Source organism: Ceratotherium simum, chromosome 24, assembly GCF_057802395.1.
Source record: "Ceratotherium simum simum isolate JZ-2026a chromosome 24, ASM5780239v1, whole genome shotgun sequence".
NCBI lineage: Eukaryota > Metazoa > Chordata > Mammalia > Perissodactyla > Rhinocerotidae > Ceratotherium > Ceratotherium simum.
The window spans coordinates 46,686,549-46,704,699 of NC_141923.1; the positions used below are offsets into that span (position 1 = coordinate 46,686,549).

At 38.3% G+C, this 18,151-nt stretch overlaps 1 protein-coding gene across 1 annotated transcript in view; it reads left to right on the forward strand.

The window, feature by feature from the left end:
• The window catches only part of GCH1 (GTP cyclohydrolase 1), a 51,949-nt gene that overhangs the window by 29,751 nt on the left and 4,047 nt on the right, over nucleotides 1-18,151 (forward strand). The window contains exons 2-3 of the mRNA XM_004426174.3: nucleotides 7,358-7,467; nucleotides 11,134-11,189. Of these exons, the coding sequence (XP_004426231.1) occupies nucleotides 7,358-7,467; nucleotides 11,134-11,189 (166 nt within the window). The remainder of the gene's footprint in view (nucleotides 1-7,357; nucleotides 7,468-11,133; nucleotides 11,190-18,151) is intronic.

The following is an 18,151-nucleotide window of genomic DNA, read 5'->3' on the forward strand; positions in this document are numbered from 1 at the left end:
AAACATGCATATCAATACTATTTTGAGGGCAGCCAGTACATTTTTTTCACTGGCCTTGGTTATATATATATTTTTCCAGCTTTATTGAGATTTTATTGACATATAGCACTGTGTAAGTTTAAGGTGTACAACGTGTTGATTTGATAGACTATATATTGCAATACGATTACCACTGTAGCATTAGCTGACGCCTCCATCACATCACATAATCACCATTTCTTTTTTGTGGTGAGAACATTTAAGATCTACTCTCTTAGCAACTTTCAAGTATGTAATACAGTATTTTAACTATAATTGAAAAGCTGTACATTAATCCCCCAGAACTTATTTCTCTTCTAACTGGAGGTTTGTATTCTTTGACCAACATTTCCCCATCCCCACCCCCCCAATCCCTTGGTAACCACCATTCTACTCTCTGTTTCTACGAGTTCAGCTTTTTAGATTCCGCATGTAAGTGAAACGGTATTATCTTTTTCTGTCTGTCTTATTTCACTGAGCATAATGCCCTTAAGGTCTCTCCATGTTGTCTTGGCTATATTTTAATTGCGTAAAAGCAACATGAGAATTTATTTCTGCCAAGGATGACGGAAATGAAAATCTCCAAAATAACCAAACATTCCCTTTCTTTGCAATACATTGGATTTTTCCTGCTGACAAACTTGCAGTTTATGAAATAAGTTCATGGAGGGTATCCAAGCTGTGCAGCAGCTCTGCCTACTCCAGCAGGTGGTCTGAACGGTTGTCTAAAGTCATCTTAGTTTCTGCCATTATGTCAGTCTGTGAATGTTTGGGTTAATGCTTATTTCGGCCAAGTTTTACAAATGTTAGGTCTGTCTTATTAAGTGCAAAAAGCTGTGAATGTTGGAAGTGCTAACAAGAGGTGTACTGTCATGATGGAAATGAAAGCAGAGATAGTGATTTTCTTCCTCTTTTAATTTAACATTGCTCTTTTAGGACAAATTTTTCAAATAGGAAGTAGAAAGCAAAAAGTTTTAATGTCACGCTGAGGGCAAAAGCCTTTGTTTGAATTGCAGAGTGTGCTTTAGGGAGCTTTCTGAAGGAGTTTGCAGCGTTGCATGGAGCAGGCTGTGTCTTCCCTGTGTAATCCTCCTCCAGCCCCAGGCCCCAGCCCCTGGTGCAAAGGTAATATCAGTTTATTGACTTTTTTTTTTTTCCGGGAAAATAATAGCACCATGTGCGTAAACACCTCAATTAAAAAAACTTTTTATTAATGAAATGTCTCAAATATACAAGAAAAGTATAAAGAACTAGTTTAACCAGCATCCATCCAGTTTTAACAAATCTTAACACTTATGCTATAATTGCTTTAAAAAATGCAGATATGGTTTAAGCTTCATAGTTATCTCTTTCTGATCTTGTTACCCTCCCTCCACAGAGTTAACCACTATCCTGAATTCTATCTCTTAGTTTCATGCCTGTTTTTCTACTTTGATTTTATATGTGTGTCCACAACAATATGTAACAATATGTAATATTGTTTCTGCCTCATTTAAATGGATAGTACTGTACATATCTGCTGCTTCTGACACTTGCTTTTTTCACTGAACATTGTTTCAGGAATTTATAAATGCTGCTCAGATTCACTCACTTGCACTGCTGGGTTGTATTTTATTGTATGACTCTACCCAAACTGTGTAATTGTTCTTCTGATGCACCTCTCAATTCCCAGCTTTTGCTGTTATGGGTAATGCTGCAATGAGAATTCTTATGTTCCCTTGGCCACATGAGTTTCTTTGGAGTCCCTTAGTTTTAAAATCTATTTTAAGGAGGTAAACCACAGGGTAAAGACTGACATTAATTGGCTAAAATGGAGGATATGTGTTTAACTCGGGCTCTGTGCATGGTATACGGGCACTGCATGGAGATTTCAAAGCCTTAAGCTACAGCACTTACCCTCAAGGGTGGAGAAGTCAGCATGGGGATGGCTGCCCCAGGAGGCACAGTGCAAGAGTGCTGTATGCTGCTAGAGGCCGCTCTGATGTGACAGGGCTTGGGCCAGTGATTGAGACTTTTCTCCACTAATCAGGGTCAGCTTATCTTTGTTAGCACCTTGAGTTGATTTAATTCCAGTCAAGAGCAAAGATGCTTGATGGCTTTTTAGGTCTTGCTTTCTCTCAATTCTAAACCAGGAGGCAGACCCCCTTCTCTCTGTCCTATCGCTTAGGATGGAAGCACACTCAGTGTTTTGAGTTTTCTTCCTTTGTCTTTCAACAGTGTCCTCCCAGGAAGACGCATCAGATGTAAAATTCTGGCCTCCTCAGAGATCTCTAGTTTTTGGTGCTGATCACCAGACATCCTAGATAGCGCTAATTCCTGTTATCACTCATTCAAAAGGAACTCCATTAGATAGAATTTTCCTTTTGTGGGGAATCTCTCCCAGGAATTTCCTTTTACCTTTTTCCCCCCCTTTTACTCTAGCATAAACAGGTCTATGTCCTTAAATATATATCTATATGTTTGAGTAGCAGTATTTTGAAGGTGTGAAGATTCTCTGTAGCAGCACAAAACTTGGAATACTGCAAAGCTGGGGCTCTCAGAGTGTGGTTCTCAGAGCAGGAGCATTAGCATCTTCTGGGAACTAGTTAGAAATGTGAATTCTCAGGGCCACCCAGACCCACTAGAGTAGAAGCTCTGGGGGTTGGGTCCAGCAATTTGTGGTTTTTCTTTGATTGAAGTATAATTGACATAGAACATTATATTAGTTTCGGGTGTACAACATAATGATTTGATATTTGTATATATTGTGAGATGATCACCACAGTAAGTCTAGTTAATTTCCGTCACCACACATAGTTACAAAATTTTTTTTCTTGTGATGAGAACTTTTAGAATCTACTCTCTTAGCAACTTTCAAATGTGCATTACAGTATTAATAACTGTAGTCACCATGCTGTACATTACATCCCCAGGACTTATTTATCTTGTAACTGGAAGTTTGTACCTTTTGATTCCCTTCACTCATTTTGCGCACCCCCCAACTCCCCTGCCTCTGGCAACCACCAATCTGTTCTCGGTATCTATGAGCTTGTTTTGTTTTTTGTTTTCTTTTAGATTCTACATATAAGTGAAATCATATGGTATTTGTCTTTCTCTGACTTATTTCACTTAGCATAATGCCCTCAAGGTCCATCCATGTTGTCCCAAATGGCAAGATTTCATTCTTTTTAATGGCTGAATGATATTCCATTGTGTGTGTGTGTGTGTGTGTGTGTGTGTGTGTGTATCACATTTTCTTTATCCACTTGTCCATCGATGGACATTTAGGGTGTTTCCATATCTTGGCTATTGTAAATAATGCTGCAGTGAACATGGGGGTCCATATATCTTTTCAAGTTGGTGTTTTCATTTTCTTCAGATAAATACCCAGAAGTTGAATTGCGGGATCATATGGTACTTCTATTTTTAATGTTTTGAGGAGCCTCCATGCTGTTTTCCACAGTTGCGGCCCCAGTTTACATCCCACCAACAGTGCAACAAGGGTTCCCTCAGCGATTTCTGTTTTAGCAAGCCCACTGGGGAGTCTGAGAACCCCTGCTTCAAGGGTGCTGAAATAGGTCCCTGGGGTCATGTTCTGGGCCTGCCTTCTGTACTTTCAGGAAGGGACTGAATATTTGAGGGATGGCTGCCCAGTAGGGGTATTTGTTGTCATTGCTGATTAATGATTAATTAATGACACTAGAAAGGTGTACTTTAGAATTGACATTGTATGGTGTTGTTGTAGACAAACCTTTAACTTTTGGAGGCTGCTTTGGTTTCCTTTGTTGGTTATGACCAACAGTAGGAAATAGAATGCCGTAAATCCTCGTTTCCAGGGTCGCCTTCTTGCTGCTGATAACAGGCAGGAAATTAAAACAATCAGTGATGGAGGTTTGTTCTTATTAGCCGCAGATGGTAGTTTTCAGATATGTTGGAGCAAAATGTAAATAAATATAGCAGGGAAAGTTCATTATTGAAGAAAAATGATTTGGCTAGGTCAGGTTTATAGTCTGGGTTCATTTTAATGAAGTGGGATATAGGCAACATATAGTGTTCCATCACCACACAAGGCATTAAGATGTGTGAAGGACACTAGTTTTTTTTTCTTTTTGGTTTAATTTTGAGTATGTAAAACAATTACATGGTTTCAAAGTCAAAACTATATAATAAATTATATTCACAGTTGTCTTACTTCTGTCCGTATCCCTTCTCTCCTATTCTCTTAGTCCTTTATGGGTAATCATTTTTATTAGCTTTTTGATAAATTCTTCTGTTTCTTTTTGAAAATAAGCATACATATGTGTGTATATGTTTGTTTCCCCTTTTTACTTTTTTTACACAAAAGGTTGCATATTATATGACTTTTTTTTTTTTTTTGGTGAGGAAGATCAGCGCTGAGCTAACATCCGTGCCAATCCTTCTTTTTTTGCTGAGGAAGACTGACGCTGAGCTAACAGCCGTCCCCATCTTCCTCCACTTTATATGGGAGGCCACCACAGCATGGCCTGACATGCTGTGCGTCGGTGCGCACCCGCGATCCAAACCCCGGGCCGCCAGCAGCGAAGCGCATGCACTTAACCGCTACGCCAACCGGGGCCGGCCCCATGACAGTTTTTAAAAAATAAATATTTTTAAAAGTTAGCCCTATTAAGGTGTAACTTAGATTTAATAAAATTCACCAACTTTACGTGTACAGTTTGAGTTTTGACAAATACATGCAGTTGTATAGCCATCAGTACAGTGAAGGTATAGACTCTATCACCCAAAAACGTTTCTTCCCACCCTCTTGCAGCCAGTCCTCTCTCTCACCTCTCTGGTCCCTGGTAAACCACTTGTCTGCTTTCTGTCATGATATTTGCCTTTCCTAGAATCTCATACATAGTTTTATGTGTGTGTATATGTGACTTCTTTCACTTAGTAGAATTCTTCGGAGATTCAACCATGTTAGTACATGTATCAGTAGTTATTCCGTTTTATTGCTGAGTAGTGCTCCATTATTTATACATTCCAGTTGATGGACATTATCCTGTTGCTCTTTTTTTAGCTTTTTATTTTGAGATAATTTTAGATTTAGAAAAATACAGAGATAGTACAGAGAGTTGCTATATACCCTTTCCCCAGCTTCCTCTAATGTGAACATCTCTCACAGCTGTGGTACAGTTATCAATACTTAAGAAATTAATGTTGTTAATACTAGTAGCGAAACTACAGACTTTATTCGGATTTTAGTTTTTCCATTGCATTTAGTTGTCATGTTTCTTTAGTCTCCTCTAAGCTGTGACAGTTCCTCAGTCTTTCCATGTCTTTTTTAAAGAATACTTGTTCAGGTATTTTGTAGAATTTCCCTCAATTTGTCTGGTGATTAGACTGCAGTTATAGATTTTTGGAAAAGAATACCACAGAGGTGGTGTGCCCTTCTGGTCCTATGATATCAGGAGCTACGTGGCATCAATGTCTTATTACTGCTAAAGTTAACCTCGATCACTTGGTGGAGGTAGTGTCTGCCAGGTTTCTCCACTGTAAAGTTACTATATTTCCTTTTCTGTAGTCTGTTTCTTAGAAGAAAATTATTGCTTTTTAAATTCTGATATACATCAGTGTGCATGGGGCGCACAGTTTAGCAATTTCCTCAATCTTAATTATAATAATAGTAATAATAACACTTACTCTGCCTGCGTAGTTCTAAACACAGGTGGATTATCTCATTTAATCCTCACAATACTCTGTGAAGGAGGTGTTTTTTTTCATACCCGTTTTATAGCTGAGAAGATAGAGGCACAGAGCTTTGCCCAAGGTCCAACAGCTAATTAGTGATAGAGCCAGATGCTAACTTAGACTAACTCTAGGGCCCAGCTTTTAACACATGCCGTGTGGTTGTTGTCAGAGCTTAGAATGGAGATGCTCTCATTCTTTGCCAGGGAAAATGAATGAATGCTTCCTACATTTGACAATTCTCTTTTGTTCTTTAGGAAATATTTTTTTTTGTTTTTACTTTCAGGAAGATTCCTAAAAGATTTTAGTAAGCTCTGCATGGCAGTAATATGACATTAAAATCATGGAGAAATCCAGGATACTTTGGGAAGCACCGAGAATTTATTTTTGGCCTTCTTTCAGAAATATCACTGAAGGTTAGGGCAGGGTATTCAGAATAGAAAACTGCTTTTGGAGAAGGAGCATTTACGTCAAGAATGGCACTGAGCCTTCTCCTCCCTGGGTTTTATCAGCCTCTCCTAACAGGGGTGTCCTTTTTGTCTGTGAGTCTAAACTCCACAGGTTCACCTTTGTTGACCCCACTAATGATTTTTCTACTATACAGTCAAAGGTGTCTCTGAATAGCCTGACTCAGGGGATGATAACTGTGGTTAAATGATGACTCAGTATCTGTGAGCCTCTATTCTAGTAGCAGCGGAGCCACTGAGGGTCAGACTGTGTGGGTGGACGTGTGTACTTCTTCTCTGTGACTCACTCAGCAGCCTGCCTTTCTGAGGGGAAATAGCTGTAGGTGGCTGCAAAGCTCTATTCATCTCCTCCCTTCTCAGTCTCATCATACTATGTAGGTTGGGTATCCCCAAATTCTTGAAATCATGCAACTAGTTATCTTGAATGTATCTAGTCTGCCAAGCTGTCCAGAAATCAGTGCAGGTTTTTAAAAATAAAGCTTTTTTGTTTCTAAATGTCTGTTGTATGCCTGGCCACGTGTGCCACAGTCCACAGGTTAAAGAAGGTGGTGCTCATCACCCAGAGCCAACCTGGACAGGTGTCCACATAAAAACTGTAGCGTTTATTTCCTTAGGACGGGAAGAAGGCAACTGTTTAGAAGAGGTCTGATGTTGCATGCAATAACGCGAAAATTTTATAAGGGTAGAAAATTACTTGGGGGATTGGTAACAGGTTGAGTTTACAGGTGTCTGGATCTGGCCTGAGAAGTCAGAGGGCTAAGGATTAGTTTTTTTCTCAGATACGTTTCGATACACATCCATTATAGAGAAGGTATTAGGTACAAGAAAATATAAGGAAGAAAGGGAAAGCAGCCCATTTCTCCCACCAGAAATAGCCACTCCTTTGTTTTGCATAATTTCTCTCTCCCTCTCTCATGCTGCAAATATGCTTGTAATCCTGCATTTTTATGTAATACTATATCATAAGGATTTTTTTCTATCATTTAAAGAAAAGACTTTGATAATTTGGTGGGAGAAAAATAACTACTTTTAATTTGCATTCCCTTAATATTTTAGTTAGGATTAATGTTCTTTCTTATGTCGAATGTCAACGTGTATTTACCCGTAGAGATTGTTAGCTCTTCTACTCTGTATCTTTCTGTAAATTTGGAAATGTTACTAAAGCAAGCCTCTTATTTCAGATGTCCTAAACGATGCTATATTTGATGAAGATCATGATGAGATGGTAATTGTGAAGGACATAGATATGTTTTCCATGTGTGAACATCATCTAGTTCCATTTGTTGGAAAGGTAAGGTTTTCTTTGTTGTTTCCTAACAATTTACAAAAGCACAACCAAGTTTTAAAACTAGGATAATTATATTTAAAATTGTCACCCGCTAATACCTAATATCCCAGATATTTAGAATTACACATAAATGTTTACTCTCTATCAACTTGACTAATAGCTCGAAATTAACAAAACAAAAACTAAGTAGCAGAAGGCCCTGGGGCCAGCATTTCATAGTAAATACCGTGTTCATAGGTTAAAGTAATGAGATTAAAGTCGGGTCTTTTTTTCTAAGTAGCTGCCTTGGGCTCTGAAGACCTTTGCCGTTTATTTTGACTAAATAATGTTTGATCCAAGATATACTTTTGTGTAAGACAACATGAGCAGTAATGATTGCAGAATTTCTTGTGGTGGAGGTTATAGTATTAGTGGATTTATTAGTTTGTTTCCAACTCTTTCTTTGTTAGGAAAAATGAATCTAATGCAAGCTAGATAATATTCTTTGGCTTGTTGTAGTTAAATATACTTTTGAGAACAAGTAGGTGTGAGACCAAGAGCTGTCCTGTTCTCTTCCCCTTCTCCCATATCATAGTTTTATTTTATTTTGGCTTTTTATTAATAATTTTCAAACAGGACACTAATAGGAAATAGTGTTATAAACCCATCACCTTAATTTAATGTTAACATTTGCTTCACATTTTTTTGTTAAAGTATTTTATTTTTTATAGAAGTAAAACATAGAAAAATGTACATAGAAAAATGTACAAATCATAAGGGTATTCCTTACCACCCCACAGATCAAGAACTAGAACATTATTAGTATCCTGGAAGCTCACCTCATGCCCGTTCTTAATCCCTAACCCATTCCCTGTCCCCATAGGTAACCAGTATATTGATTTCTAACACTATAGGTTAGTTTTGCTTGTTTTTCAACTATATATAAATAGAAAGAATCTACAGCATGTTCTCTTTTGTGTCTGGCTTCTTTTGTTCCACATTGTAAGAGTCATTGATGTTATTGCCTGTCACTGTAGTTTGTTTATTTTTCATTGCCGTGTATTATTCCATTGTACACACATACCACAATTTATCTATTCTGTTCTTGGTGGATATTTGTGTTGTTTTCTTTCTCTCTGTTTCGTTTGTTTGTTTTGTTTTGCTATTACAAACAGTACTGCTACTAGCATTCTTACGGTGCACATATGTATGCATTTGTATTAGAGGTGTACCTAGGAGTGGAATTGTAGGGTCATGGGGTATACCCATGTTTGACTTATTTAGATACTGACCTTTAGTTTTCCAAAGTGGTTGTACCAATTTACACTTCATATACTCTCATATGAGTCCCAGTCACTTCACATCCCCTCCAACACTTGGCACTTTCAGTCTTAACTTAAAAGTTCAGCTTCTGATGTGTGTATAGTGATATGTCTATCTCCTTCTTAAACCTTTTAGTATAGAAAATTTCAAACATATATATGAATAAAAAGACTGATATAATAAAGTTCCATGTTCCCATCAACCAGCTTCAGCAGTTATCAGTAAAGGACCAATTTTGTGATAGTCCAGTCCCCACTGGACTATTTGGAAGCAAATCCTAGATAGCGTATATTTTTTCCATAATTTCTTCCAGAATGTCTCTCTGAGAGAGAAGGATTTTTTTAGAAACATAACTCCGATTTGATTATCAGCCTAAAAAGTTAGCAGTAAATCCTTCAACATGTTAAAGAATATAAAGTATGTTATAGACAGCATGACTTTTCATCAGTAATTAATATGCATCTCTAAAATAATATTTTCTTATCCACAGTAGCACTACCATAAACAAAATTATCTGTAATTCCCAAATAGCATCTAATAACTAACCCATATTTACATTTCTCCATCTGTCTCAACTCTTAGCGTCAGCTTGTTTAAATCAGAATCCAAATAAAGGCCACACATTTTCATTTGCATTGCATTGGTTGTTATGTCTCTTAAGTCTTTGATTCTAAAATAGTCTCCTCCCATCCCCGAGTGGCATTCTCTTATTAAAGAGACTGGGCCAGTTGTCTTGTAGAGTGGCCCACCTTCTGGACTTCTTCCATTCAACTCCTGGATTTCCTATAAATTAGATTAGATCTAAAACTTTCTAAGGTTAAGGCTAAACATTTTTGATAAGAATAATTATCAAATTATAGGGGTGCTTGAGGACTCCATATTTCACTACATGAGGAGGCATGCGCTGCCTGGCAGTCCCACAGTTAAGGATGCTGGGCTTGTGACAACAGGGCTCAGGGTTTTTAAGAATGAGGAAACCTTTGAACTCATCACTACTTTTTATTGTAAGTGACAAAATTAGGCCCAGAAAGCCTGTGACTTGTCTAAGAGGCCCTCAGGAGTTAGCGACTTGGCTGGAGTCAGAGCCAGGAGCTTGATCCTGTACTCAGCTTCTCACCACTATATCGTGTTCCTTTCTGCTATGATTACCTCTGTGTTTGTGTCCTTGCTAACGCTGTTTTTAAATGTATTATTCAGTGATAATTTCCTAAAATGGACATTTAAATGACTTAGGATCTTCAGGAAGACCAAAAATAGTACAAACAATAAACAGATTATAGCTCTGCATGTAAATATAAAAATTTCAGGTGGTACAGAAGACTTTGGTTCTATGGGAAAGTTTTAACTCTGATTTTTCTGTGAAATACCCAACGTTCAGGCGCTACTTTACTTTCTCCTCTGCTGACCCAGGAAGGCAGTGAGTTGGTGTTCTCAAACTCCCAAAGCATAGTGCTAGCAGATGGAAGATCACTAATTACTACTAGATCAATTATGCAAGTGTACAGTAATTATTAGGTGAACAAATGCAACCAGTGCTGGCAAACCATGATGCAAATGAATCTGTAATTTTATATTAGGTTAATTGATTGCCTACACATGACCATTTACTTTATTAGCCTTTTTGGAGAACTGGTATTTTCTCTTACTTAATACTTGGCTCAAAGAGAGGTAATGTTTATGTATTAGATATTAATCAGTGCCTTTTAAGATTATAGAAATGGCTTTGCCTTATAGTAGGTCCTATAAGAACTTAAGTCTGAAGATCCAGGTCCTTGTTGAGTCACATTTGTAGCTGTACCCCTTTTCTCCTGTCAGGAGAACGGTGCTCTCCAGCAGCTTAGAAATGGGGCCACCACACATGACAAGGGACATGAAGACCCTCTTTATGTGCAACAGGGCTCTGCAACAGGGTGGGATTTTTAAAGCCACCATGATGTGTGGAATGGCAATATTTATACTTACAGTTTCAGCCATTTAAAGGAAGTTTTCCTGGCTACATTTTAATATTGCTACAGAATAATTTGCACTTTCTTGAGAATGTTTCCCCTCAACAGAGGGAAGACTTTCAGAATTGTATTGGGAGTTTAACTTTACCAGGAAATACCACAACTATACTTTAAATTTGTCATTTTATTAATAGAATCATTCTTATATATTTTCTTTTTACTGCATTTATGTAAATTTTTAAATGCTTATATAATTGCTTCATTTTATAAGTCTTAAAGCTTCTAGATGTTTTAAAGATACATTTTCATTGTGTTGAATTACATATTAAGTATGCTGTATAATGTTTACTTATGTCCTTATTTTGTCACAAAGAAGCACTGTGTTTTCACTTAGCTCACGATTTCTATCTCGTCTCTGAAGGTCCATATCGGTTATCTTCCTAACAAGCAAGTCCTTGGCCTCAGCAAACTTGCAAGGTAAGTATGACTGTGTGGTGAATAGGAAAACAGGTTTCTAGGACCTGCCCCTATACGGTGAGAATCTCACCAGCCTTTCTCTCTTGACCAGTGCAGATCTAACTTGGAAGTCATGTTACAACTTAAAATTTATAGTCTCAGAGACAAATAGACTTAGAGGACCTGAAACACAATGACCTTTTTGCTCATTGCCCCTTTGCCTGCTCTCCTCTCCCACCTCCTCCGTCTTCCTCCACCAACACATCCTCAAGTCTTAGCTCACACCTTTCTCTGTAGACCTTCCCTGACTGGAGAGGACCCAAGAGTGCGTTCAGTCCAGCCCCCGTCCTTGAAGGGCAGTTTAGCAGCAGTGAGAGGTGGGAGAGGACACTGGGCAGGGGTCTGACTGCACTGCACTGTTTTCAGACTTTTAATCAAACCACCATCTGGGGCCTCAACTCTGCCTTCTGCTGTACCTGGGTACCTCCAGGCATTTCTCGGGGGTCCTGCAGGGCCAGTCAGGTCACTTCTGGTTTCTTTGCCTCTGCAGACACAAGACTGTGCCTTCTTTGGCTTTCTGAGCTCTATCCTGAGACAGGGCTTACTCCTCTCTCGCCTGTTTTCCCTTTCTGCCGCAGTTGTATTTTCTGTTCTTTATCCTGTGGGTTCATGACTTTTAAAAAATTCCTTTGCTACCATTTTTATTTGGGTTTTAGGAAGGAGAGATGATACACAAGCATGGTCATCTATGTTTAACTGGACGTCAATTTGAGAGTTAGTGTTCCTATATCTCTCATAGGCCCAGCCACCAATACTTTATTGCTTCTAAATATCCTTTTTTGTAATTTCTTTATATGGAGTTAGTGAGTCTTGGGTGATGGGGAAATACTGGGAGGTGTGTGTGTGTGTGTGTGTGTGTGTGTGTTGAGAGAGAGTTGAGAATAAAATGAAGGAATAGGCAATAAACATACAGTCACGTGTCTCCCACCTTTTTTAAATAAAAAGCTAAGTTTGGATAACTTGATTGAAGTTATAGTGATCATATCAAAATTGGAATAAATGAATCTTTGTGACCAACTGATTATTCTGTGGCTCTGATGTGTTCCTGCTTCTTCTCCACTTGGACACTGGGATTCATGGCAATCCTGAAATGGTGGTCCAGATCCTTTTCAATTCTGTGTTGGAGTCTGCAAAAACCACTCCAGCAATCTGACAGCTGCTCTCCACAGCTGTTCTTTTTACTTTGTTTTCACTTCCTCTTTCTTACTCATTTCCTCTAGGGATTAAAGAGAAAGTAGGTAGAAGAGAGAAATCTAACTTCCCTGGTTTCTGACCTCATTCCTGCTAAGCAACCTTGCCACCAGACAGAGTATTTGGTACCATGGAAGGATGTTATTATGTCGTAGCTGTAATTGCTTCACTGCAGTAAGGTACTTAACACAAATCTGGAAACATCTTGCTGCCTTTCAGTGATCTATACCCAGTGGCAGTGCCAAGAGGTGGCTGAAAAAGGGTACTGGTGGTGACGGGGGTAATTAATCCTACTATAATTTCTATTAGCAACCCCCTCCCCAGTAACTTACTCCCAAATAATAAAATCATGTCAACTGTGAATAAAAGTGTCTTTACTAAAATCGTGTATTCTTACCATTTTGTAATGCATGGTCTAAGTGAAATCAGCGTCTTTGCTGTGCAGACGTAGCGGTAGGCCCAGTCTCCTTGTACCCTCCCTTCCAGCAAGATCGCCAACCCTACTGCTTTCCCATATAGAAATTCTAGCACTGCTGATGCCTGTAACAGACTGTCCGTATGTGAAAGGTGTGTAGTGGGTAGTTTTCACTTATAAAAAAGCTCGGCAGACCACATTAGGCCCTGGTCTTAATGTCAGCAGCCTTCTCAAGAAGACCACACTGTATAAACTAAGAGTAACACCTTATGGAAATAGATTCTAGAGTGATCCAGTGAGATCTTGGAATAAATGGTAACTTGGGGAGAGTAATCTTTGGTTTTTTCCTTTACTAGTGAAAGGAGAAGATCTCAAATAATTAAGCTTTTACGAAACAATGCAAAGGAGTTGATTATTAACATGGGGATTTGTCCTTTCACTAATAGGATTAAAGCTTAAGAAACAAATGGAACACTAAACCAAAGAACCTAGTGTATGTTCCTTTCAGATAGTTTGTAAAAAATTTGAATAAAGGGTGTATTAAATGGAAAAGAAGACTAAGATTTTATCCAACTGTTTATTCCTTATAAGAAGTAGGAATATTTAGAGAATCAAGAGTTAATAAAGAAAACTGAATGTCTTAGCAAAACTTCCCTGCTCATTGTAATCTTATATGTGAAGTTTGTTATATGCTTGCCTTTAAACGAATGACCTTTTTGTGCCGGGGAAGTCAAATATCAAATAGTAAAGCCTTAAGTAACAAGAAAATGCCAGAAGTGAGTTGATCTGGTTTAACTCTAGTAGAATTCTAGAGTAAACTTAAGTTTGAATAGAAGTTCCTTTTGTTGCTGATAAACCATTGAACATGTATTAGTTTTCTTGCCTTAGAATAATTGAGTGAACATAATTAAATCTTGAATATATAGGGCCGGCCTGGTGGTGCAAGTGGTTAAGTGCGCGCGCTCTGCTGTGGTGGCGCGAGGTTCGCTGGTTCGGATCCTGGACGCACACCGATGCACTGCTTGTCAGGCCATGCTGTGGCAGCATCCCATATAAAGTGGAGGAAGATGGGCATGGATGTTAGCCCAGGGCCAGTGTTCCTCAGCAAAAAGAGGAGAGTTGGCAGATGTTAGCACAAGGCTGATCTCCTCACAAAAAAAAAAAAAAAAAAATCTTGAGTATAGAATTGTTAGTGTCTTGGGGTAGCCAAAGTGAGTCTATTTATTGAGGACTTACCGTGAGGGGGCACTGTGCCAGCTATTGTGGCTGCTAGAGAAAAGTAGGACACAGCCACTGCCTTCAAGGAGGGGGACAGTACAAGGCAGAAGTCGCCACAGAAATGCCTGGTTTAGAACTCCGAGTTCAGAGGAGCCAAAGATGGCTGTGGCCTGGCAGGGTTGGAGACACCCAGAGGTGGAGGGCTGAGAGAATTCTAAATGGAAGAGAAGTTCCTCTAGGTGTGGTTAATGCATAAGCAAAGGCAAATAAGAGGGTAGGAAAGGCATGTTCCAGTGGATAGGGAGCAGGTTGATGGACAGAAATAAGAGATTTGGGCAGGGGTGACTGGGAGATTGTTAAAAAGGTAGAGTGGGCATTACGTTACAGAGGAAACATTCTTTTTTCCTCTTTCTCTCTATTATAAAAGTAACATACTTACCAGTTAAACTTAAATGCAAATGAGTGAGTAAACAGAGAGCTTTTCTTTCCTAGTTCCATTCCCCACAGTTAAAACTGGAGATCCTTTCACTATCCTTCTGGAAAATTTCTCTGCAAACATAGACATATAGGTCTTTAAAACTAGCAAAACAAAGCAAAAAAAGAGAGATCATACCCTACATTCTGTACTACAACTTGTTTCTTTTCTTTTTAATTTAAAATATCCTGAAATCCCTTGGATATTTTTTAGTCCAAAAAGTCCAAATTCCTTTTAATGACTATATAGTATTTCTTTGATTAATATAATCCATTTAACCAATGTTTAATATCGATAACAATAGTCTACAGTTTGAGACTATCATCATAAAAGGAAAAGAAGAATACTTTGGTGAACATATTTTTATGTATTTGTGTACTTTGAGTTTACCTGTAAGAGAAATTGCCAGAGTAAAATTTACTGGGTTAAGGAGGGTTGAATTTTTGATATTATCAACTTGCTCTCCAAAAAAGATCATACCAATTTATATTCTTAAAAAGAGATAAAGGGTGTGTATTTCTCTACACTTTTGCCAACATTGGGTTTCATCATACTGTTTAATCTCTGCCAAACTGGTAAGTGAAAAATGCTACCTGTTGTTTTAATTTGCATTTCTTTAATGCAAGAGTGAGGTTGAATCTCTTCAGAAACTTCCTGCTCTTAGCCCGTGTTAATTTTCCCGTTGGGTTGTCTGTCTTATGACTGATTCATCAGAGCTCTCTGAATGTTAAAGCCGTGTGGTCAGGTGCTGTGAACAGTTTCTGCCAGCTTGTCATTTGTGTTTTGATTTTGTTTTATAGTATTGTTTTTCCATAAAGAGGTTTAAACCTTTATGTAGTTATAAACTCATGTTTTGGGAGTTATTTTTATGGCCTTATTTTTATATTTACATCTTTGTTCTGTCTGGAATGTATTTCGGGGCAAGGAGGGAGGAGGAATCCATCCATCGCTGATGTTGGCTCACCGACCTCCTGCAGCACCCCCTTCCCTCCTGTTACCATGCTGCCTCTTGCTGGCCTTCTGCCACTCTGCTGGGCCTTTCTTATGTTCCTCCTGGTTTATATGTTAAACTCCTAACTCCTCCTTGCCTCTAATCTCTTTGGGTCCTTAAATCTGCCCTCATGTGCTGCTAGGATCTTCTTTCTAAAGCGTGGATTTGATGATGCTGCTCCTGCATAGAGCCCCGTGGCGTTTAAGCTGACTTTAGCTGACAAGTCTCACTGTGATCCGGCTCCCTTTCTTGCTGCTCTTTGCCTTTTGCTCTAGCCACACGAGAATTTGCAGCCTGGTGTCAACTCATGCTTGTCAAGTCAAGTCATATGAAGGCATTGAAAATAGTCTTAAGATTTGCAAGGGTTAAATTATACCATCCATGTGTTCTTCTTGCAAAAATGTCACCAGATTACTTTTCCAGTTGCCAGAGGAGGAAGACCAGGAGAGAAAGCATAACGCAAAAGAAAAAAACAGAGGACCTAGCACAGATGTTATAAGGCCAGTAAGTGGGCTATTTAAATAAGATGTCCATTGGGTTAAATGTAGTACTTAACCATGTCCCCTTTATTTTAGTAATCAAAACAATATGGTACTGGCATATAAACAGACACGTAGACCAGAGGAACAGAGTAGAGAGCTCAGAAGTAAACCCACGCACATATGGTCAATTAATTTATGACAAAGGAGCCAAGAAGGGAAAGGATAGTCTCTGCAATAAGTGGTGTTAGGAAAACTGGACCCCTATCTTACACCATATACAAAAATCCACTCAAAAGGGATTGAAGACTTGAACATAAGATCTGAAACGATAAAACTCCTAGAAGAAAACATAGGGGGTGAGCTCCTTGACATCGGTCTTGGTGATGATTTTTTGGATTTGACACTGAAAGCAAAGGCAACAGAAGCAAAAATAAACAAGTGGGACTACATCAAATTAAAAAGTTTATGCCTAGCAAAGGAAACCATCAACAGAATGAAAAGGCAGCCTACTGAATGGGAGAAAATATTTGCAAATTATATATCCGATAAGGGGTTAATATCTAAAATATATAAAGAATTCTTATAACTCAATGGTGAAGAAACAGACAATCCAATCAAAAAATGGGCAGAGAAACTAAATAGACATTTCTCCAAAAAAAGACATACAGATGGCCAACAGGTGGATGAAAAGGTGCTTGACATCACTAATCATCAGGGAAATGCAAATCAAAACCACAATGAGATATCACCTCACACCTGTCAGAATGGCTATTATCAAAAAGGCAAGAGATATGAGTTGGCATGGATGCGGAGAAAAGGGAACCCTTGTGCACTGTTGGTGGGAATGTAAATTGCATAGAGGTGCAGCCTCTATGGGAGACAGTATGGAGTTTCCTCAAAAAATTAAAAATAGAACTACCATATGATCCAGGAATCCTACTTCTGGATGTCTATCCAAAGGAAATGAAGGCAGGATATCCAAGAGATATCTACTCTCCCATGTTCATTGTTTTCACGAACAAAAACAAAACAAAACAAAATGTGAGGCTATAGATGTGTTAATTAACTAGTTGGAGGAATCTTTTCACAATGTATTTGTATATCAAATCACCATGATATACGCTTTCAAAATCTTATAATTCTTATGTCAGTTATACCTCAATAAAGCTGAAATTTTTAAAAAGCTGCACTTTGGAATTAAATTTGTAGCCATAAATGCTTTCATTATTAAATAAGAAACACAACAAATGAATTAAGCATTTTTTTTAAAAGGAAAAGAATTATAAAGCAAGCTTAAAGAACAAATAGGAGAGAAGACAAAATAAAGTTATTAGTTTAGAAAAATCAAAAAATAGAAATCATAAATCTCAGTTGAAAATCTTGTGTCATAGATTGCTTGGAAGTCTGAGAGGATACATACTTACATCTAGGAATGAGAGGCTATGTAACTAAAAATATGCTTTAAAAACTTTAAATCTTTATGAATAAGTTAAAAAAAAAGATGGAGAGAGAAGGGAATGACCCGAGAGTTAGAAAATTTGGATAAACTAGTAGCCATTAGAAAAAGTCAAATTAATGTTGGGAGTAGCGTGGGAGGGAAGGGGCTGGGCCGAGTCAATTTAATAGACATTATCTCAATTTCCAAGTAACCATAATTCCCATGTTGTATAAATAATTCCAGAGCTTGGAAAAACCTGAAAAGCTATCCAAGTAATTTGATGAAGCTGACTATCCCTGATAACAAAGCCTGATAAAGCTAGCTTTGAAAAAAATTATAGACTGATCTCACTTACGAATGTAGTTGTAAAAATCCTAAATGTCAAAACAACCTTCTCTGACAGGCTGCAAGTGCTGCTTTCATCTCGCCTCAGGGAGGTTTGCTCCGAGAATACAGAAGTTATGGAGCCAACGTCATGGTTCTGTCCTCCCAGGTCTCACACGCCCTTAATTGAAATTCCAGGAAATGACAGAGGCAGTGGGGTAGGTTCAGTATTAGAGAAGGTAACGGCTGAAAAGATTTCCAGAGCACACTCTAAATATCAGTCTTCAAATTCAGGAAGCCTAATAAATTCCAAAGAGGACAAATAAAATGAAATCCCTACCTAGACACAACATAGAAAATGCAGAGTACATATACTCAAATATCATAAA